The sequence below is a fragment of the Felis catus genome, chromosome C1, assembly GCF_018350175.1.
Source record: "Felis catus isolate Fca126 chromosome C1, F.catus_Fca126_mat1.0, whole genome shotgun sequence".
NCBI lineage: Eukaryota > Metazoa > Chordata > Mammalia > Carnivora > Felidae > Felis > Felis catus.
In genome coordinates, this window is record NC_058375.1 from 105,906,667 (window position 1) to 105,929,205 (window position 22,539).

General features: G+C 43.8%; 1 protein-coding gene and 1 long non-coding RNA gene across 12 annotated transcripts in view; one reads left to right on the top strand and one right to left on the bottom strand.

The window, feature by feature from the left end:
* Positions 1-620: 620 nt before the first annotated feature.
* Positions 621-22,539, top strand: part of LOC102901665 — a 34,149-nt gene continuing 12,230 nt past the window's right edge. Inside the window, exons 1-5 of one of the 6 annotated variants that reach the window (XR_006583037.1) lie at positions 10,976-11,114; positions 11,234-11,328; positions 12,177-12,233; positions 12,693-14,123; positions 15,039-15,118. This is a non-coding gene — a long non-coding RNA (uncharacterized LOC102901665). Of the gene's footprint in view, positions 741-10,975; positions 11,115-11,233; positions 11,329-12,176; positions 14,124-15,038; positions 15,119-22,539 lie in introns of those variants that run through there. The other 5 variants (XR_006583040.1, XR_006583036.1, XR_006583038.1 and 2 more) reach the window with 5 other exon arrangements.
* RFX5 (regulatory factor X5) lies at positions 8,363-13,794 on the bottom strand. 6 transcript variants are annotated; one of them, XM_045033510.1, is made up of 10 exons: positions 13,144-13,266; positions 12,880-12,913; positions 12,365-12,447; positions 11,993-12,112; positions 11,666-11,785; positions 11,441-11,543; positions 10,981-11,182; positions 10,640-10,740; positions 10,190-10,494; positions 8,363-10,141 (listed from the first exon to the last, which is right to left on the bottom strand). In XM_045033510.1, the coding sequence occupies exons 1-10, from the start codon at positions 13,257-13,259 to the stop codon at positions 9,487-9,489; spliced, it is 1,839 nt and encodes a 612-aa protein (XP_044889445.1). In that variant the 5' UTR covers positions 13,260-13,266; the 3' UTR covers positions 8,363-9,486. The 6 variants fall into 6 exon arrangements, with proteins under 6 accessions (XP_044889445.1, XP_044889444.1, XP_044889447.1 ...); XM_045033509.1 differs by having other exon boundaries at positions 8,363-10,147; XM_045033512.1 differs by lacking the exon at positions 12,365-12,447 and adding an exon at positions 13,737-13,794 and having other exon boundaries at positions 8,363-10,494; positions 13,144-13,272.

A 22,539-nucleotide genomic window follows, 5' to 3' on the forward strand; every position in this document is an offset into this window, starting at 1 on the left:
CAGGACCCTACCAATCCCATAGCAATCTAAGGAGTCGGCTGAGCTGCCTGCGACATGCCTGTTCAGAAATAGAAAAGGGGGCGGGGAAGAGGCCTTTGAAAGCAGGAGAGGGAGAAGACGAAGGGAGGAGCCTACGGGTGGGAGGAGGGGTCAATCTTCCGAAGGCTAGGAGGTAGCGTGTGCCAGGCTGGGTAACCGAAAAGGTCGTAAAAGTTACTGGATAAGGGACCGGGCTCCCGCCCTAGAGGAGAGAAGAGCAGGCAAGCAGGCGGGTGCGGATGACCTGTTAGAAAGGAAGTACAGACATATCGGGTATTTCCATAAGTAGCTGAGCATGCAAATTATATGTAAATAAGTTCTTTTGCTTTAGCCACCGAGTTACCGTAATCGCTCTCAGTGGCTTTTCCCCCTCCCCTGTTCCACATGACTCTCTTAGTAAATCAGACCGTGGGATACACGCAGGGGACCCAGCCGGGAGAGGAGAAAGAGAAAGGGCGGGCGGGGAAGATAGTCACCCTTAACACCCTTTTCCAATTCATCTTTAAGGAAGCTTCCAAGATTACGCCCCTTGTCGCTTCGGAAATGGCGCGGTCCAACCGCGTCAATCTTTTCGCCGTTACCGGCGCGACTGGAGGCCGCGATTCTGCCTCCGAGGTCACCACCTGCCTGGGTCCTGTGGCCTCCAGCCTCCGGACGTTGATCTCTCCAGGGAGGGGCTGGACGGGCCTAAATTGGGAGAGGTGAGTGATCATAACCCCTGTTTCCAAACCAAACCATATGCAGCTAAACAAATAAAAACGCGCCCTGCAATGGACCTCTGGTGTTGGTTTTGTATATTGTCAATATTGATTGATTTGATTGGGAGCCCTTTCTCTCAGAACCTCAGTCCCAGTCTCGCTGGGACATTCGACGTTGAGGCTAGATTTCTGAAGCTAGCCCTCATCTTGGATGCCACCTTCCCTGCCACTTAAAGGCTGTTTGATTTGGGGGGACTGAAGTAACCGCTTTGAACCTCAGTTTCTAGGTCTGTAAAGTGGATACAGGAATTTTAACACTTCACAGGCTTTGTGAGGATTAAAAGAGGTATAGATTACTACCATGGTACTATATATTACTGTTATTTGGACAACTATATAGGATAATGAAAGAAAAGAGGGTCATTGCTTCTGTGTTTAATAGGGAAGCAGAATAAAGAGTAGTCGCTTTAAAATACCTATGTAAAACATGCAATGCAGTATGTACAAAAGTAGAACAAATGGGCTATCCAATTGCTGAAGGAACATAGAGGAGTCTGATGAATTAATATGGAAGGCCTAGCCACTCAGTATTATGGTGAACAAATGAATGGAAGACTTCTCAAAAAATACTATAAGCCAGGTCTTAGAAGAGATATTGGACATGATCCAGCAGAACAAAAAAGGAGAGAGCATTCTGAAGACTAAAAAATTGTATGGTGAAGAATAGAGATGGGAATTTGCTTGAGGGCAAGCTGATAAACTTGGTTAAAGCAGGAGTCCAGTTATGAAAGATGAGCGGAGAAAGAGGACAAGAGTGCCATAGATAGTTTAAATTTGTCACCACTGGTCTGGAGGAGAGAATCACCAACCCACCTGTTAGGTCCTGCAACTCTTGGCCAGCTCCCAATCAGCTGTCAGGCAAGGGTCAAGAGGTGATGATCCTGCTTTAGCCTAGAGTTTAAAATGTCATACATCCCTCCCTTCCAGTGGATAGGATTCCAAAGGGCCTCAGACCAGCTTTTGAAACAGTGTGAAAAGGGATATGAAAGCCCTACTTTTTATAGTAGGAAGTTTTTTATTTTCCAATAACAACAACAAAACAAGATTTCAGGAACATCTCTGTTCAAACTTTAAGTGGAACTTTTTATCGCCATAGGCAGTTATTAAGTCCTTTATTAACCAAGTGAGATCCCCACTTTTTTCCTCCCCTACAAACAATATTAAGCAGAAGTATGTTGATTTTCTGTGTTTATGACTCTAAGGGCTCACGTGTGAACTTCTTTGCATCTCTGTATGACTTGGTCTTTCTTTCTCTGGAGTGGTTGTTGTTGTTACTCTCCTGTTTCTGTGAGTCTCCAAACCCCTCTAGTCCGAACCCAAGGCAGGAAGGGATTCACCTTTGTATTCTAGCTGTATCTTTAGTTTCTACCACAGGGGCAGAAATTATATTTGTTGATATAGCAACAGATGGAATGCAGAAGCAGATATAAGAATCTAGTTAGGCATTAAAGGGATTTCCAAAAATGTAAAACAATACCGTCTTACCGATTTTTTTTCTTTTTGGTTTGGAAAAAGTTATTTTTCATAAATGAATAAATTAAAAATATTAACAAGTAAATATTGACTAGTTTTCTTCTCTCATCCTATTTGCTTTCAGTTGTCAAATTATAAAGCTGAATGCTATTCTGTTTCCCATATTAAATTAAAAGCATAACACTTAGGATATCTTCTAAAATTCCCCACCACATTGAACCTATTTTTGAAAATTTTCTTTTGCTAGAAAAAGTACCATTTGCCTCCTTCCTAGGTCCCAAGGAGCCACTGCAGGTGTAGATGGTTGCACATGGATGATGTGACCCTATGGGAAACTGTACTGTCCTATGTGTGTGTGGGACACCTCTTGTTTTGATGGAAAAGTATATGTGTGTGTGGCACCTTGGAGTATAGGGAGGGCAAGAAAGTACCAACAGGGTCAGGTAATGTCATTTATTTTATTTTGTTTTTTAGAGACAGAGTGTGAGCAGGCGAGAGGGGCAGAGGCAGAAAGAGAGAGAGAGAGAGAGAGAGAGGAGAGAGAGAGAGAGAGAGAGAGAGAGAGAGAATCCCAAGCAGGCTCAGTACTGATTGCATGGAGCCCAATGTGGGGCTCGATCCCATCACCCTGAGATTGTGACCTGAGCTAAAATCAAGAGTTGGATGCTCAACTGACTGATCCACCCCATGTCGTTTATTTATTTAAGTTTAACCAAATCAGGTAAAGAAGTTGGCTTAGTCATCAAAAGTTGGTATAACTAGTGGACCCAGTTCATAATGTAACTCCTGTTATATTTTAAATACCCCTGTGGTTAAAGAAATTATAAAGAACAACTTTTTCTCCCTGAGCCACAGAAATTAGGTTTTTTTTTTCCTCCAGAGAAAAGATAAAGAAGCCAGCAGTTGTTGGCCAGGCCCTTACTGTGTATGAATACAAATATTACCTCCTTTGTTCCTCATTACAACCCTGTGAAAGAGATTTTATCCCATTTTATGGAAGCTAAGCTTCAGAACGGTTAAGTCACTTTTTCAAGGTTGTTTTACTTCAACCCACAATAAGAAGTACATTTTATATCATGATCAAGAATACACAGACGTACCTTCGCTAAAATAAAGGTTTCAGGAACTAATACTTACTCTTACTATATGCAAATAACTCTGATAGTTTGTTTTACTTCACTTTTGAAAACACTGTTTTGCACCCTGCTAAATCAGTTTTACAACCCATGAATGGGCTAAGATATGAACTGAATTCATGCTCTTTTCAGCAAACAAATACCTTCTCATGAACATCTCTTAAATAATGCATTACCTATATGTTGTGCTTAGTTTTATCTCATAGGACAGAGCTACCTGGACAATCCTAGGCAAAGAAGGGATAGACCTACTGAGGAACCATACCATAAGATGAAATACTTAGACAAACATGTGATGACATTAGTCCTTTCATTTAGTATGTGAGTAAATGTGGCATTTGCTTTGATTTCTAAAGAAAGTTAATTGTCCACAAAAATAAGTTCACTTATTTGGGGCCATCGACTAGACATGTAGAGTTTATCTTGGCTTCATAGTAAACAGTTATTTCAAATCTTAGTAAATTATAAATTATCTTTAACTTATGATAGGGTTAAAATGAAAAAACATGACACTTGGGGGGGTGAGGTCATGTGAGTACACAGTAGGGTGTTGGGGGAAAGAATAAAAATGGTAGAGGAAGCAGTAGGCAATCCCCAAAATCTTAGTTTAACCCTTCATCTAGTAAACTGAAGATTGCCTAAACTATAGAATAATTTGTTTCATGTTAGATTATTTTTAATTTTTTTAAAAGTTTATTTTTGAGAGAGAGAGAGAGAGAGAGAGAGAGAGAGAGAGAGAATGAGTGGGGGAGGGGCAGAGAGAGGGAGACACAGAATCCAAAGTAGGCTCCAGACTCTGAGCTGTCAGCACAGAGCCCGATGCGGGGCTTGAACTCACGGACCACGAGATCATGACCTGAGCTGAAGTCGGATGCTCAACCGACTGAGCCACCCAGGTGCCCCAGATTATTTTTATTTTTAAATGTTTATTTATTTTTGAAGGGGGCAGAAAGGGAGACAGAGAATCCCAAGCACCGACAGTGCAGAGCCCAACACAGGGCTCAAACCCACAAACCGTGAGATCATGACCTGAGCCAAAATCAAGACTTAGATGCTTAATCTACTGAGCCACCCAGGTACCCCATGTTAGATTATTATTTTTAATATTTATTTATTGGGGGGGTGGGGGGCAGAGGATCTGAAGCCAGCTCTGTGCTGACAGCAGAGAGCCTGATGTGAGGCTTGAACTCAACAAACTGAGATCATGACCTGAGCCAAAGTTGGACACTTAAACAACTGAGCCACCCAGGTCCCCACCCCCCCATGTTACATTTTAAAAAAAGTTTTACTTATTTAAGTGATTTAAGTAATCTCTACACCCAACGTGGGCCTTGAACTCTAGACCCCAAGATCAAGAGTTGCACACTTCAAACTGGGCCAGCCAGGCACCCCTTACGTTAAATTTTTTTAATAGGTAAGTTTTAAAAATAGGCTACTGGGGCGCCTGGGTGGCTCAGTTTGTTGAGCGTCTGACTCTTGATCTCAGCTCAGATCTTGGATCTCAGGGTCATTAGTTGAATGTGGAGCCTACTTAAAAAACAACAACAACCATAAAACATAAAATAAACAAATAAATAAAATAGGCTACTTAAAAATCCTATGGCAGGGATTAGGGGTTGGGGAGGGAGTGGCGCATGCCTGGCTAGCTTGGTTAGAAAAGCATGCAACTCTTGATCTTGGAGTTGTGAGTTTGAGCCCCACATTAGGTGTAAAGTTTACTAATAAATAAACAAACAAACTTGGAAAAAAAAACAACATAAATCTCAAAATCCTCAGGTGGGCTGGTCTCCCAGAGTGAATGGATACATCCCCAAAGCCAACCATGGTGAGGACAAGGTTTTCTTGGATGCTTTCATCTATTCTAACATGAGTGGTTTATTTTCCCATATGCCTGTCACTTTTTTTTTTAATTTTTTTAATGTTTATTTATTTTTGAGAGAGACCGAGCACAAGAGTGGGAGGTTGCAGAGAGAGGGAGACATAGAATCCGAAGCAGGCTCCAGGCTCCAAGCTATCAGCACACAGCCTGACACGGGGCTCGAACTCACGAACTGTGAGATCATGACCTGAGCCGAAGTCTGATGCTCAACCAGCTGAGCTACCCAGGTGCCCCTGCCTGTCACTTTTAATGTATCAGCAGCCCAGTCCAGTCCCTCTTCTCCTTCCACATGGAACCAGTTGCTTGGCTGTTTCCTTATGACTCCAGTTCCTCCATCCTTTAATGCAAACTTCATACCTTTATCCACTCATTCAGTCAACAGAGAACTATGATGGTTGCATGTCCTTCTAGTTGACTTCTCACTATTGTTCGTACACCCCCCTTCTACCTGACAGGTCTCTATCAGGGGATGGTTCTCCTAGGTCTTTAGTCACATCTCACATCCCCAAACCTCTGCTTTCCCTGGAATGTCCTCTCTTTTCCACCTATCTACGCTCTACTTACCCTATCTTTTCCATGAAGTCTTCCAAAATTATTCAGCCCAAGTGATCTCTCTAAATTTATAGCTCTTATGCAGAATGAGTACCATGATTTAGCTTTTTTTCTATAGGTCTTATGTTGTTCTGTCCTTGTTTTAGGAGTTAGACTTGTCCAGGTGACTCCTACTTACCTCAACTGGGAAGTCATCCGGATCCCTGTCTGATCTATATGCTATTCCTCTGGGCCCCCATAGCTCTATGCTTACTGCTAACATAACTGTTATGTTGCCACTACGCTATGATCATTATTGACTTGAAGACAGCTTAAGTCAGTTGGCTTCTAAAAAGTGCCTGGCACCTAAAAAACAAAAAGGAAATTGCCAAAACCACAGTAAGGCCGATTTCTGACAGCCTGGATAAAAGAAAGGGCTCTCCCATTAAAATACAAGTAGATCCTGGATACATTACAACAAACATAATGGTCAGCATATTGCTGGGCTCATTAGAAAGTAAGAGAAATCACTAAAGGAAGAAAAAAATAACATTAAGCTGAAACCTATATGAAGGAGTGAACAGTATTGTGAACAGAGGCTAAACCCCGGGCCTAGCCAAGGAAAGGGAGAAAACCTGGGACTCCTGAAAGAAACTGAGCCCCATGAAGGGGCTAACACAGTCCCAGGTCAGGAGCATCATTTGGCTCCTGGCAGAAGCAAATGCAAATCTTCTCTGCAGGAAAGTGCCCCCAATTTAGGCTCTCTGGATTCCCATAGATTAAGTTTAACAAAATGTGAGCTCAAAACCCCAAGATTGAAAATATACAAAGAAACAAGCTACCACAGGCAAGAGTGAGCAGAAAACAAAACATTTAGATATCCAGGAAAGTTACAGAAATACAAAATAACAAACCCAACGAGTTTCAAAAATTTAGCATCATAGGGTACCACATCTCTGAGTACAAATGATTAAAGTTGAAAGTGGGTATCAAAACGGTAAAACTTTAAATATTCAGATGTTTGGAAGTTCAAAAAATTGTTCTAAATCATTCATAAATCACAAATCATAAAGGTAATTTAAATATCTTAGGACTAAGTTATAATTAAAGTAATTTACAACAGAAAAATTGGGGGTATGTAGGGAAACAGGTCCTTAAAAACTTACAGTAGAAAAAAATAACAGCTTGAAAATTAGGTTAGGTGTCAAAATTAAGATGTTATGGAAGAACATAAAATTAAATCTAAAGAAAGCAGAAAAAAGGAAATACTATAGATATCCATAATTAATGAAATGGAAAACAATACATAAGGGAGAGGATCAACAAAACCAAAAGTAGTAGCTGAATAAGTAAAATAACAAATTTCTGGTGCAAAAGAAGGTAAAAGTAAATAGTAGAAATGAAAAACAAAGTACATGACTACCCAGAGAGCACGGGGGGGGGGGGGGGGGGGAAGGGGGGAAGGAAAAATTTTAATTAAAAAAAAAAGACATGAAATTACAAAATCCTAAAAAAAACACTTAACCTAAATTGACTCAACAAAAAATAGAAAGTCCAATCAATGGTTAAAATTTTTCCCAAAAAGGAATGCCAGGCAAAAATGGTTCAACAGTTGAGTTTTACTGATCTGATGTCAACTCTTTCAGAGAATGAGAGGGAACAGTTCCCAACTCAGAGGATGCACAGATCAAATGAACCATCTTAGAAACCTTTTTTTCGAAATCTTACTTAAAAAAAAAAAAAAAAAGGCACTAACAGGTACAAGAATGTTCACAGCAACACTGTTTGTAATAGCAAAAAAATGGAAACAACCCAAATGTCCAGTAATAGGTGAATGTGTAGAATACAGGTGAAAAATGAGCATTATAGCTACTTACAACATAGATGAATCTTAAAAATAGTGTTAGGTGAAAAACTGCAGGGGACTATTAGAGTACAAAATTTTTGTAAAGCTAAAAAAGCAAAACTGAATATTTTAAAAGAATATTATATGTATATGGTTAAATATAGAGATACACATATATTTGTGTGTGTGTGTGTGTGTGTGTGTGTGTATGTAGGTAACTAATAAACACAAAGTTAAGGACAGTGGTTATTGTCCGGGGAGAGGCAGCAGAATAGGCCAGGGTAGGAACACAAGAAACTCAATGGTATTTCTAATGTTTTAATGCATAATTTGAGTGATGGGTCAAAGGTATTCACTTAATTATGTTTCATAATTTATTCATGTTAAATATATTCTTTATATATATCAAATATTACATATTATAATTTTAAAAAATATGCTGTGGTGGAAATGAAGTCTCCCTGAAAGAAAATTTATTTCCTGGGCAGAACCAGATTCCCTGACAGAAGCTACCCTACGCAGAAGACAAAGTAGGTCCTCAGTAAATATTGGTTTACTGCTTTTCCAAAGGAGAACATAAGGTCTGGGTTCCCTTCCTATTGGTGCTGATCTGCAGAGCTACCTCCTTCCACACACCTAGCCTAAACCCCACAATCCTGGCTAAGTCCTGACACATGTATGACAAGAGACTGACACCTGGTGGATACAGAATGGATTTAATAAAATGGCTAAGAAGTTCATCTTTCACTCCACTTGGTGAAAGCTGGCAGTAGGGTCGGGAAAGCAGAATGAGTAGGGAAGCAGAATGAGGAAAAAACAAACATTCAGAAACAGGAAAGGGAAGGATCTCCATCTCTGAAATGTAGGAAGTATCATCTAAATGAGACCAAAGAGAGTCCTTAAAGGAGAGGGACTTCCCTCTCATTCCTTCTGAGCCTACCAGAGGAAAGAGGCTATTATTATAGCTGCAGTAAGAAAAATGCAAGACAGGGAGGGGAAAAAGGAAACAGGTGTAGCCGATCCCAACCTAGCAAGCTAAAACCACATGTACTTTATAGTGTGGCCCGAGTCAGCTGCCTCCCCAGGAACTGCCCGTTTGGAGACCTTTGTGATTCTAAGGAGGCTGATCCCAGGCTTTCCCCGATGTAGAATGAACAAATTAGCATATACCATCCTTCTGGCCACAGTGATTGGTTAGGGGTGGGCATGTGACCCAGGATGGCTTAATCAGAGTCAATCTTGATGCTTCTGCTAAGATTCCTGGCACAAAGATGTTCCCTTTTCAGGTTGGATATAAATGAGAAAACGTGTAATCCCAGGAGTGCTGGCAGCCATGAGGTGGCCCAGGTTTAAAATGATCCTATAGAAGGCAGCAGCAGGGGGGGAGATCAGGTATTTAGAAATGGGTTGAGCCACTGCATCAGCTCTCCCTGGAGCCAGTACTACCTCTGGACTTCACAGTTACGTGAGCCAGGAAGTCTTCATTTTTAAGCCAGTTTGTAAGGTTTTCTTTGATTTAAAACTGAAAGATTCCTAGCCGATACATTCATCATACTTACTCCATCCCTATCCTCCCACAGGATAGCAGAGATCCAGGTAAGACAGTCACTACATTTATCAAGGACTCTAAAGCCAAGGGTATTGAGCTGGAAACATCAGAGGCAGGAGCCAGACACTGTGTAAGACAAGGGGGTCTCAGCAGTCTCTACAGGAGAATGAACTGCCTTAGGAAAAGAAGAGCCAAATGAGAAGCAAGTGCAGAGAAGGGCCTCTACTAGGCAGGTAGAGTTAATGTGAATATAAACACTTTTCCCCACGTACCTATCAAGGGGGTGTTGCTTGGGGGTCTTTCCCTTCATGGGATAAGGAATTCTGAAGCACGTGCCCTTTTAAGTCTTTATTACCCTGTGCTGCAGTGTCTACCTCTTCCTTTGGAAGAGCCTCCTTTTGGCTTCTACTGCCCTTGATGACACTCACTTTTGAGGTGACCAGAGGAATTTTATCTTCTGCTTCTTTGGCATGCCGGGAACTGGGGCCCTTTCCTCCTCTGGAAACAACACCATCTTCCTGATCCCGGGCAAGCACCATCCCCTTCTCAGCCCCTCCCACTGGCCCTGGTCTCCCTGACCCTCTGGCAGAGTTGCTCTCCCCTGCAGAGGCCCATGTCTCCCGTGGTAACCGGCAGGGCTGGGCAGAGTCCACGGCAGCTGCTGACTTGTCAGGGGTAGAGTTCCTTTCCCTACTTCCACCTGATTTTTTTCGAGGGCGCCCCCGTTTTCTTTTGGCATCACTTCCTGTATCGTCTATATCCTGCTTTGCTGCTTTAGCTGGTGGATCCTGCCCAATGGCCTCACTCACAGGTACTTCTGCTGATCTCTTGACACCTTTGTCATGGGGTCCTGGGTCACCACCTATGCCTACCTCCCTGTTCTCTGTGCCTCGTGGCTGAGCGAGCACCCCAGGTAGGGCTTGCCCAGGCCCAGGCCCAGGCCCAGGCCCAGGCCCAGGCCCAGGCCCGGGTCCAGGCAAAGCAGGAACAGCTGGTAAGATCATGTTAATGATGGGCACAGCTGCCTGGGGTCCCCCAGCCCTACTGGGCAGAGCCACTTTCAGAGGGCCTGAAGAAAGCTTGGGGGCCAGGATGGGGGGAGAGACTTGGAGTGGTGGAATAAGTGAGCGAGGGGCCCGGGGAAGGAGCAGAGGCAGCCGGGCCACCAGGGCATTAACCTGTGGGTTACTGGCTGCTGGGGCTGGGCTCTCCACTACACTCTTCTTCCGCTCTCCACGTGCAGGAGGGCCAGCCCCAGCCCGGGGTTCCGGCTCCTTAGGTGGCTAAAAGGTAAAGAGAGGACACAGTTAAGTGGGAAGACTGGACACTGGAGTCAACACAGGCATAGAAGGGTGAGAAAATATGGGGAAAGGGATACCAAAAGCCCCCAGCCCAGGGCAGCAAGGTCAGGGGCATCAACTTCCTTACCTGGGCTGGTCTCTCTGGTTTCTTATGGGCTCCACCCTCTAGGCTCTCGACACCATTCTTGGATTTAGAGGACCGCTCCCGAGGGGCATGTTCATCGTCGTCTGTGGAGGTGCAGGAAAGGTAGTAAGGCGAGGGCGAGGAGGAAACAATGGACAAGTGAGGCAACTCTGACTGGTGGAGAAGGAGGAAGAAGGCGGTCTAAGGCATGACCTAATGTCCTATAAGGGCCACTAGAAATAGAAAGCAAATGCAAGGTGTCTCTACCCTAGCAGGTGAGAGGGCCTATGAAGTTGAAAGTAGCAGAGAGTTTCTCAGGACTTGAGAGATGATGGTCCACCCACCAGCGAGCCCCACTGCCTTGAGTACGTGGGCAGGGGCAGACCGGGCAGAGATGAGGTGCTGCTGCAGGAGGAAGCGGGCGACTTCAACGATGGAACTGAAGGATCGTTTCAGGATTCGTTCTGCCCAGTCACAGGTCAGAGCGCAGGCTGCCTCAACCAGTTCGTCCCGGGGTGCTGGGGTTACTTCTGGGCCCATTTCTGGCTGCAGTGGGGAAGGACATGCCCAATCACACCCCACCTTGGCCCCTCTCAGACACCAGTGTCAACCACAGCAAGACCAGACTGCAAATGGGAGTAACTCGCCCCAGGAACCCACAAATTCTCTTCACCGTCTGCCTGAGCCATCGGGTAGGTAAAGGGAATATCCTATACACCCAGAAGCTATATGCAGAATGACCTAGGCTGTGTCACCCTCCACTTTGGAGAGAAGAATGCAATTGGAGGGTTGTTTGTTACTTACACTCTCAGAGCCCTTCAGGTCAAGTCCAGGTAAGGGTGGCATAGACACCAAGGTCTTCCTTCGTATGCCACTGTAGCAATATCTGAGACAAGTTAAAGAGCAGCCAACAATGGGGATCTCCAAGCCCCGTGGGAAGGTTAGGCTGTTTCTACTCCTGGCCCTCCACACCCTAAGTTTTCCTCCCCAGGTCCATCCTCCAGCCCCAACCTCTCCACTCAAGGATACTTGGACTGGCCTCGGCCACCAAGCCTTCGGGCCTTGATGTCAGGGAAGATCTCTCTGATGATTTTGCCAAAGTTGGCGGTGCTGAGTGGGCGGCAACAGGCAAGACTCTCACAGTACTTCCTGAGTAAGTGGGGGGAGGGGGCAAAGAGGGAAGATACTTAGACACCAGTGAGTATCTGAATCATGGGTAGATTCGGAGGGTCCCTGGCATCAAGTATGAGAAACCCCTTAACAAGTCAGTGGGGCTCTATCAAGGCAGGGAGCTCTCCAGGAGTGAGGGAGTAGTCCTAGCCCACCAACCCACACCCCAGCCCCCCATTCACCCACCGATAGGCATCATAAACACTTTGCTTTGGCAAACAGGTGTCAGTATGCTCTTCTAGATGGTTGCGGATCCATCGATAGGCATACATGTACTCCTCATTGCTAAGTGTACTTGGCTCTGAGCTGCAAGAGAAGTAAAAGGGACACACCTTACTAAGATCCTAATAGTTGCTGTGGTTCTCAACAGACTACCACTTCAGCAGTGCTGGACCAAATCACTCGGCCCGGAATCCACCTTTTCCAGGTAAACCAGGACAGCACATTTCCTTCTTTATCAAGCGGTTATGAGTATTCCTAGTCACACAGCCCCATATCAGTGAGCCTTCCTTTAAGAACCAGAACCTCTGACGCCTTCAACTGTAGCACCAAACCTACCTTTTGTCTCCAGTACTGGGTCCTGAGGGGAGCTGAAGGTAGAGATACAGCTTGTCGTTGTCTGAGAATTTCTGTACATCTTGCTGAGGTTGGGAGGAACAGAGGCAGGGGAAAAAAATAAAGCCAAGAAGGACCCAAGGTAGGATCTTCTGATCCCTCCCCCCAAATTGGGCTGCCTTAGAGACTGTCAGAGTGAAAAAGGACCTTAGAAATGATCTGGCGCTGGGTTCTCACTCTATCTGAGAGGCACCTAGGTGAGCTACCATGGTGAGAGGGGAGTGGAGGGGATCGGCTTTGATTTTATTCCTACTGAGTGTCTATACCACAGGTCACAGAGAGATGAACTAAGATGCTCAAGGTCAAACTGGCAGCAAGTTGCAAAGCCAATTATCTTCTGACGGGGAAGACAACACTGCTTGTCCCAAAGAAACCTTTCACTTAGGCATACCCTCTTCCTCCTCCTCCCCGCTGCACCAACTCCATCTCTCTACTGCCCTCTTCCCGAAAACACTCACCAGGATCCCCTCGACTTTGTTCTGCACGGCCTTGCTGTGGAGGAGAGGAGAAAGCTGGAGGTCACACACAAGATTTTCCCTGGTGTCTTACTGTTAGGGAGAGGAAGAGGGCTGAGAGGCCTGGCAGGTGCTCAGCAACGGCTACCATGATGGAGAATCTCCCAGTGCTCACAGGCACTTGCTCAGGGAGAGGCAGTTCATCTACAGAGGAAGTGAAGTGCTACGGTTCTGGAGCAAGACTTGGAGGTGGTGAGGAGTACTTACGAAATGGTACCTCGGAGCCTCTGAAGAAGGGTGGTGGGTTCTCCCGCCTCAGCACTACCTGAGGGGGGCCGTCCCCCAGTCTTGGGGCTCTTAGCGTCGGGTTCATCTTCTGCCATCCCGGCATGAGGGCTAGAGTTAAGAGGAGACACGACAGGAAGATTCAACCTCCCTTCCCCTGGAGCCACCCCACCGCTCCCCAGGCGCTCCTCGTCTCCCTACCCAGAAACACAGAGAAACAGAAAGCCTCTGAATGTCCTCAGTGGTCTTTTTTTCTCACCACTTGCCTTCTCCCCAAATTAGAAATGATCCCATTCCTTCTCCAGGCCCATATATACCCAAAGAGATCTCTGCCACCTCCATTCTATCTGCTCCCCCCCCCCCCCCTGCTTCCTGCAGTCTCCTGAGTGTGGAAAACTGTACAGGAAGAGATAGGCGGGTTGGGAATCCACGTTAGAAATGTCCATTTCTGCCTCTGGCCCCGTCCCGCCCTCACCCCCTTAAAAAACCAAAAACAAGAACCACCACAAAACAAAGTTCTCCGATTCTCCTCACGCCTGAATTTTCCTGGGAGGTCAGAAAGGATACGAACATACTCTGCCCTTGCAGGCTTGGAAAAAACTGGGCCCAAGTTCTCATTACTTAATCTCGCCACGGCTTCCCCCGCGGCTCCCCCTCCCCACGTCGCCGGTCCCTACGTCATCTCCCTCAACCTCCCATCCTGAGGCGCACCCCCACCTCCCTCCCTTCCCCCTGCATTCAATCCCGCGTTGCTGCAAGGTGGGAGGCTTCAGGGGGGCGAACTCCTGGGCTGGGCGTAGGAAACCCGGTTGGGGGAACGGGGTCCCGGATTCGGGGCACGTGCACATGGGCGAAGGAGCTGTTGAAAATACGGCCACAATCTTTTTCTGCTCTCCTCCCAACTCATACTGCCCCCCTCCCTACCTTTGAACAGTCGCCTTCCAACACAAGCAACAATAAAGGTAAGGGAGAAAGAGAAACTACCTCGTAGCCACCTTCACTCCAGCCCAGCCCCACGGTCCTGGCCCAGCGGGCTCGTGCGTTGCTTTATTTTCTTTTTTCTGAGTGGCTGGAGCAGTCCCGATCTGCCTAGAGACTCGCGCGGCCTGTTCTCTCATTGGTCGTTGCGGCCACCCGGAGACAGAAGGCGCCGGGCTCGCACCGGCGGCAGCTAAAGTCTGCCTGGTAACAGATTCTGATTGGTCAATAGGGGAGGGAAAATCCAAAGTTGGTCTTATTTGAGTGAAGAGGGGGAAGTCCGGGTTAGGTTTCGGTTAAAACTGGGGTCGGTTGGGACTGCCGGTCCCGAGAGGTTCTTTTCTTAAAGGGACCGCAGGACGAAAGGCCGGGCGCTGGGCTCCCTTTGGAGCTTTCTTTTCCTTTGCCCTCGTCTTCAGGGTTTCAGTTTTGCCTTCGGTTGTCAGAGCAACTGGAAGAAAAGAATCAGTGGCTGATAAAATAACTGGAAAATTATGGGTAGTAGTGATGGAGGTTCGCTGAAAGTTCACACCACCTCCTTTTGATGAAAAATAAGTTGAACACCCCACCCTCCGACCCCCGCCCTCAACACAGCCTACAGGCATTCACAGCAAATCTGCAAACACGGGCTCACGTTGCTCTCTGATGGAGGCCTCAAAATCTCAGCAGCTGTACCACATTAAGTTAAAATGCCAAGCGTTTCTTGGTTTCCCGTGGGTATTTTATTTCCTTCCGAAGAGTTGCTAATGTATTTGCATACCTGTAGTTCTGCACTCGGTGAACACTGGAATTTTGACTGACACCCCCAGGGGGTGCTGGATGCCCACATGAACTTTTGAAGAGAACGTTGTGCTGAATAGGCCATGGGTTGTTAACCTTTCGGTTACGGCTTTGTTTAGATCGCGAGTCAAATGAAAGCAGTGGACCCTCTGCTATGAAAAATGCACGTGAGGACTAAGTTTTGCATCTAGTTTCAAAGGTAAGGGACTGCAGGTTAACGATTTTTTGAATGGATGTATTTTGTTTGGCACAACAGATACGTTACACCTAAAACTGTATTTGGAGTCCTGACTTCTAATACATTCTCTAGTCTCATCATCAGTGTACTTTTGTAAGGAGGACAGCAATGATGCCTGATCTTGTCACCTTTGCCCTTTTTAGCCTCCATTTATCTACTACTAGCTTCTGTGGGTACTGGGAGAACCCAGGGAATTGCAGAGTTTGGGGGAATAAGGATATAGTGGCAAGACGGTTTTCTAATAACAGCAAAAATGTGTCTGATGTTTACTGTGTGCTAGACACCATACCAAATGCTAAACACCTCATTTAATGCTCCTGGCAGCTCTTTGAGGAAGGTACTTACCGCCTCCGTTTTCCAGGCAAAGAAACTGGGATTTGGAGAAGTGAAGGGACTTGTCCACAGTTACATATGTAGTTAAGTGCTGGAATCAGAATCCAAAGGCAAGCAGTCTGCCTTCAGAGCCCATTCTCTTGAACACTGTCCTAGGCCGTGTAGATACATATTCGTAGATATTCATATACAAATATGGATATAGACTGATGGAAAGGTACCCCCAAACACCACGGTTTGGTATGAAGGGAAATATAGAGCACTTGATTGGAAAAAGAGTTTGGGATAAATTATGCCAGCTTAGGAATTCGCAAGTGGTGGGGAATAAATGGAAATTTCAGGAGAGAAAAAGTATCATAGCTCTGTAAAGGAGATTATTTTGACAGCACTGTAGAAGGTGAGGTTGTGTAGGGGGAGAGACTTGAGATGGGGAAAAAAGGCAGGTATTCATTTATGCCAGGCATTGCGCTAAGGGCTAGGGATATAAAGCTGAATGAGGTATGATGTACCTTGCCCTGAGAAGTAACAATAAAAATTATCTGGTAAGCATCACCACAGTAATAGCAAGAACTTATATAGAGTTTAATATGTGCCGAGGATTCCTCTAAGGGCCTCCCAGATGTTGCCACTTTATCTCATAGCAACTCTAGCCGATAGGTACTGTGATTATCCCTATTTTACAGATGAGAAGACTGAGGCATTGAGAGGTTAATAATTTGCCCAATGTCACACAGTAAGTGAGAGAGCCAAGATCTGAACCTAGGCTATCTGGATTCAGAATTTGCTCTAAACACTATTGTACAATGCCTACTAATATTGGGAGTGAATTTGTTGAACATTAGAAAGCAAACCATAAAAGGAAAGATGGATAAATTTAGATACATTAATATTAAAAACTTAAATTTATTTTTAAAACCACTATGAAAAGTATATAAAATCAAGCCACACGTTGGGAGAAGATACTTTCAAGACATATAACTGACAAAGGATTATTATCTGGAATTTATAAAGGCCTTCTACAAATAAAAAGATAAATAGCCAAATCAAAAAATGGGCAGAGAAGATCAACAGGAATTTCAAGAAAGAGGCAGAAAAGGTTCATAGACATATGAAAAGTTGTTCACTCTCTATAGTAATCAAGAAATTCCAAATTAAAACCACGATAAGATGCCATTTCATACCCACTAAATTGGCAACAATTCCAAAGTCTGTCAATGCTGAGAGCTGACACGGCTGTGGGCCCAGAGGAGCCCTCACCCACTGCTGGTGGGGACGTGGTTTGCTGTAATCATTTTGAAAGAGTTTGGAATTACTTGATAATGTCGAATATGGAAATATTTTATAATTCAACAATCCTACTCCTACAAACATGCCTTGAAGACAGAGGCAGTAGGATTTATAGTTTCACTGTTTGCATTAGCAAAACCTGGGAACCCCAAAGTCCATCAACAGTAGAGTGAAAAGTTGTGGTATATTCATACGATGGAATGTCATAGGGCAGTGGGAATGAATGAGCCACAGCCACATGCATCTACAAGGACGAATCTTTAGAAACCGTGAAAGAACTATAACACGGAAGAGAACATACAGTACGATGCAATTTGCAAAATTTGATGGCAGGCAAAACTGCATAATATATTGTTTATGGATAAATACATATGTGGTAAAGAGTAAGAGTAATAGAATTATTACCATAAAAGTAAAGATATAACTTACCTTCAGTGAGCAAGGGAAAAGAGTTTTGAGAATGTTTCTTCAAGAGCCAATCGACAATGTCTTCCATAGGATCTAATTTAATTTGTTTGTTTTCCAAATAGACGGACAGTCTTTTCAAAATATTTATCATTTCCTTCTTCTTCTTTTTTTTAAAGACTTAATTTTTTTAAGCAATCTCTATACCCAGTGTGGGACTAGGGCTCACAACCCAGAGATCAAGAGTTGCGTGCTCCACCAACTGACCCAGCCAGGCGCCCCTCATTTCCTTCTTGTTATAGCTTTCCTTTCATACTCTTATCAGGTGCTAAGTTCCCTTTTTTTATGTTTATTTTTATTTTATTTATTTATTTTTATCTTTGAGAGAGAGAGAGAGAGAGAGAGAGAGAGAGAGAGAGAGCGCATGAGCAGGGAAGAGGGGCAGAGGAAGAGAGAGAGAATTTCAAGCAGGCTCCACTGGGATCATGACCTGAGCTAAAATCAAGAGTCGGACACTCAACCAATTGGGCCACCAGGTGCCTGCTAAGTTCCCTTTTTTAGTTGGGTCTGTTTCTGGACCTTCTTTTCTATTGACTCTATTTGTCTATTCCTCCACCCGTAACACACTGGTTTTTTTGTTTGTTTTTAAGTAGGCTTCACACCCAGCGTGAAGCCCAACGCAGGGCTTGAGCTCACAACTCTGAGATTAAGACCTGAGCTGAGATCAAGAGTCAGACACTCAACCGACTGAGCCCCCAGGTGCCCCAAATAATACACTGTTTTAATGTAATTATGTAGTATGTTTTGCTATCTAATTCTTAACATTTTCCACCCTAAGTTTCATTAATTAAAATAGTTGTGTCTACATATGGAAGATTGTATTTTCCAAATGCAGCCACAACAGTATTGCTGGTTTCACAGACTATTCCAGGACCTTGCCACTTCCCCATCGAGAGATGGAATCTATTTCCTGTCTCCCTGAATCTGGGAAGGCCTTTGTGACTATCTCAGTGAATGGAATGCAGTGAAAGTGATGCTGTGTGACCTCCAAGTCTAGGTTAGAATAGCTGGTACAGTTTCCTCTTTGCTGTCTCTTGGAACACTCACCCTTGGGACCCAGCCACCATGTTGTGAGGAAGCCAAGCAGCTGCATGGAAAGGCCATGTGTAGCTCATAACCCCAGCCAATGTCCTGGGTGACAGCCAGTGTCAATCATTGGACATGGAGTGAGTGAGCCACTGGGTGATTCTAGCCTCTAGTCTTTAAACTGCTCCAGCTGACACTGAATGGAGTCCCCATAGAGAACTGTCCAAATTACAAATTTGTGAGAAAAAGTAGTGTTGCCATTGGTTTAAGTCATTATGTGTTGGGGTGGTTGGTTACCCAGCGATAGATGACTGGAGCACTATGCCTTTATATTTCCCGCTTAGTTCTAGAAACAGCTTAGAAATTTCGTACATAACCCTCATCCCTCTAGGACAACACATTCTGGTAAGTATGCTTCATACCCATTTCATGTTCTTACAAACCCAGGTCCACCCAATCCAAGGTTTTTGTTCAATTTTTTCCTAAAAATGGGGAATATAAGGACGCCTGGGTGGCTCAGTCAGTTAAGCATCCAGCTTCAGCTCAGGTCGTGATCTCACAGTTCATGAGTTTGAGCCCCACGTCGGACTCTGTGCTGACAGCATGGAGCCTGGAGCCCACTTCGAGTTCTTTGTCTCCCTCTCTGTCTGCCCCTGCCCTGCCCCTGCTCACCCTCTCTCTCTCTCAAAAATAAATAAACATTAAAAAATATTTTAATGGGGTTATACTATTCTCTTATATATATAACTCTGCAACTTAATTTGTTTACTTAACATAATGTTGTACATATTCCTCTAAGTCAGGTAGTGTTTAGAGCAGAGAGTTTGCTAGGCCTCAAAAATCAGTAAGTCAGGAAAGAGACTCCCAGTAGGGTGCCAGAGAATGGCCAGGAGCAGATATTTAGAACATGCAGCCAGGCAATCAACTTTGGAAGATGCAAGAAGGAGGGTGATCCTCACTAAGATAAATTCAATTACCTGAGGTTGTCCTGAAAGACTTACCCAAATTACAATGGGTAGGAGGTCTAATCCGTCTAAAGGGACCAATGATGAGTGGACACCTTCCAGAACTCTGTCATACTTTTTGACATGGTGGCCTGGGACTACAGCTTTTCTGGGCATATCCTTGAGCTCAGCAAACTCTCTAGAACTTTCCAGATGGTGTCATAAACCAACTTGTGGAGCTGACCATGGTGCTAGCAGGAGCCCCTAGATGATACATTGGACTCAAGACATGCTAAGCTCAGTTTTGGTATTCTTGCTCCCTTAGTCTGGTGTAGGGGCATGGGGTGGTATCTTTGTGAGTACAACAGACAAAGGTCCTGTCAGGGTGGGTACAGCAGGGATTAGGGAAGATTTGGGTCACATACTGCTGGTGACTGGGTCATCTGTGACAGGAAGTACTATCTTCTTTTTGGAGTTTCTGTTTTAGTGATATAGGATCAGAAGTACAGATCTAGGATACAGGTGAATTTTTAAAAAGTTTTTATTATAAAAAATTTTCAAACATACAAAAGAAGAAGGAAGTATATAATCTCCCACATACCTATACCTATCACCCTACTTTAAGAATTTTAACAAGAGGGGCGCTTGGGTGGCTCAGTTGGTTAAGCGTTCAACTTTGGCTCAGGTCATGATCTCATGGTTTGTGAGCTTGAGCCCTGTGTGAGCCTGGAGTCTGCTTTGGATTCCGTGTCTCCCTCTCTCTCTGCCTCTCTCCCACTTGTGCTCTCTCTCAAAAATAAATAAATGTTAGAAAAAAATTAAAAAAAAGAATTATTAACAACATCTGGTCAATCTTGTTTTATCTGTACCTCCTCTACTCTCCAACTTACCTGCTCCCGGTCATTTTAATAGAGGTGCTCATTATATCAGTACATCTGTAAGTAACTTAGTATTCATGTAAATACTTCAGTATAACTTAAAAAAGGGACTTTTTTTAAACATAGTCCCAATGCCATTATCATGCCTAAAAAACTTAAACATAAGTTATTATCATTGAACAGCCAGTGTCCAAATTTCTCTAATTTTCTCAAAAATGTATTTCCTGTTATGTTCAAATCAGTATCAACAAGATCCAAACGTTGCATTTAGTTTTGGTTGATGTGTTTCTTAAATCTTTCTAAACTATACCCTCCCTCTTTCAACTTATTCATTGAGGAAACAAGTCATTTGCTTTGTAGAATTTCCCGCATTCTTCATTTTTACAATTGCATCTTTGTAATGTTTTTAAGCTTTTGAAACTTGTTCTTCTGTCTCCTATACTTCCTGTAAACCGACTGTGAGATCTAGAGACTTGTTCAGATTCATTTTGATGTTTTGGCAAGAATACTTCATAGGTAGCACATAATGCCTGGTCATTACTCTTTTTGTGATGCAGATTGATTAGTGAGTTCTGGTTTTGCCGGTCAGCTCTATCCATTATAAAATTTCATTTTGGTGTTTCATTTAATGGTTTTAGCAGCTACTGGTGACCACTGGTTAGGCTCATTTGTCACTAGAAGTTACAAATTGGTGTTATCCAAATTCTATCATTCCTTCTTAATGTACTAGCTGAAATTCCTTAAAGATCTTTTCCTCATCAACTATTTGGTTGTCCTAAGGTGGATTCCTGAGGAAAAGCAAGATAAATACTTGATTCTTTCTCTCTGTTCTCCAGTTTTCAGAATAACAAGATGGTTTTCTAGTATCTTTCAAACATGACCAATTAGAGTTTTCCTATGTGTGTTTTCATGAACTTCTGGATTTTAACAGAGTGTATTTCAATCTATTTCAATTATTGTTCTCTTTGAAACTCTAATTGTCCCATCTTTGGCCAGTGGAAGCTCCTTCATGTTGACTTCTGTGTTATTTTTTCTTTTGAGACAATTGTAGATTCACATATAATTGCAAGAAATAATACAGATAGAGAGAGAGAGATCTCATGTACCCTTCCTTCACCCAGTTTCCTTGATGATGTACTTTGCATAACCACAGTGCCATATCATAACCAGGAAACTGACTGACATTGATACAACTCACCAAATTTCCTCAGGTTTCACCAGTTTTACATACACTCACTTATATGTACGTATATGCATATTTAGTTCTCTGCGATTTTATAACATTGTAGATTTGTGTAACCATCACAACAGTCAAGATACACAACAGTTCCATCACTAAAAGAATCCTACTCTTTTATAGCCATCCCCCCCCAACACACACCCAGTCCCATCCCTGACCCCTGGAAACCACTAATCTTTTCTCCAGTTCTATACTTTTGTTATTTTATGAATGTTATATAAATTGAATCATAATATCTATAACCTTTTGAGATTGTTTTTTTTTTTTTTTACTCAGTATAATTCTCTTGAGATCCATCCAGACCGTTGCGTGTACTAATAGTTCATTCCTTTTTTATTGCTGAGTATTATAGTCCATGGCATGGATATAGCAGTTTAACCATTAATCCACTGAAAGACATTTGGATGGTTTCCGGTTTTTGGCTGTCACGAGTAAAGCTGCTATGAACAACTGTGTGCAGATTTTTGTGTGAACATACATTTTCAGTTTTCTGGGATATATGCCCAAAAGTTCAATTTTGTTGTTGTTGTTGTTGTTGTTGTTTTGCTTCAGACTGAGAATTATTTTGTCTTTTACGGTGACTTTGCTTCCTTCTTCCTCAACGTGGCCTTTTCTCTCCCTCTAGTTGTACAGTTTGTTCTCTCAGTCCTCAGGTCGATTTCTTGGGTATTCAGAATGACTTGACAGTTACGTAGCCGTGTTCAAGGAATGAAGCAAGCCTAGGGTCTTCCTACTATACCTCCATCTTAGCTCCCCCCACTCATGTTTGGTTTTTTTTTTTTTTTTTTTTTAATTAAAAAAAATTTTTTTTTTCAACGTTTATTTATTTTTGGGACAGAGAGAGACAGAGCATGAACGGGGGAGGGGCAGAGAGAGAGGGAGACACAGAATCGGAAACAGGCTCCAGGCTCCGAGCCATCAGCCCAGAGCCCAACGCGGGGCTCGAACTCACGGACCGCGAGATCGTGACTTGGCTGAAGTCGGACGCTTAACCGACTGCGCCACCCAGGCGCCCCTTTAATTTCTTTTTTAAATGTTTATTTATTTTTGACAGAGAGAGAGACAGAGCATGAGTGGGGGAGGGGCAGAGAGAGAGGGAGACACAGGATCCAAAGCAGGCTCCAGGCTCTGAGCTGTCAGCACAGAGACCGACACAGGGCTTGAACTCACAGACCGGGAGATCATGACCTGAGCCAAAGTCGGCTGCTC

Excerpts from the sequence above, each read along its gene's own strand:
- RFX5 (XM_045033511.1), bottom strand. The coding sequence starts at position 13,259 with ATGGCAGAAGATGAACCCGACGCTAAGAGCCCCAAGACTGGGGGACGG. Across the intron at positions 12,914-13,143 it reads AGGCTCCGAGGTACCATTTC|CAAGGCCGTGCAGAACAAAG; the intron begins GTAAGTACTCCT and ends TCTCCTCCACAG. Across the intron at positions 10,741-10,980 it reads CAAGGCAGTGGGGCTCGCTG|ACGACGATGAACATGCCCCT; the intron begins GTGGGTGGACCA and ends GCACCTCCACAG.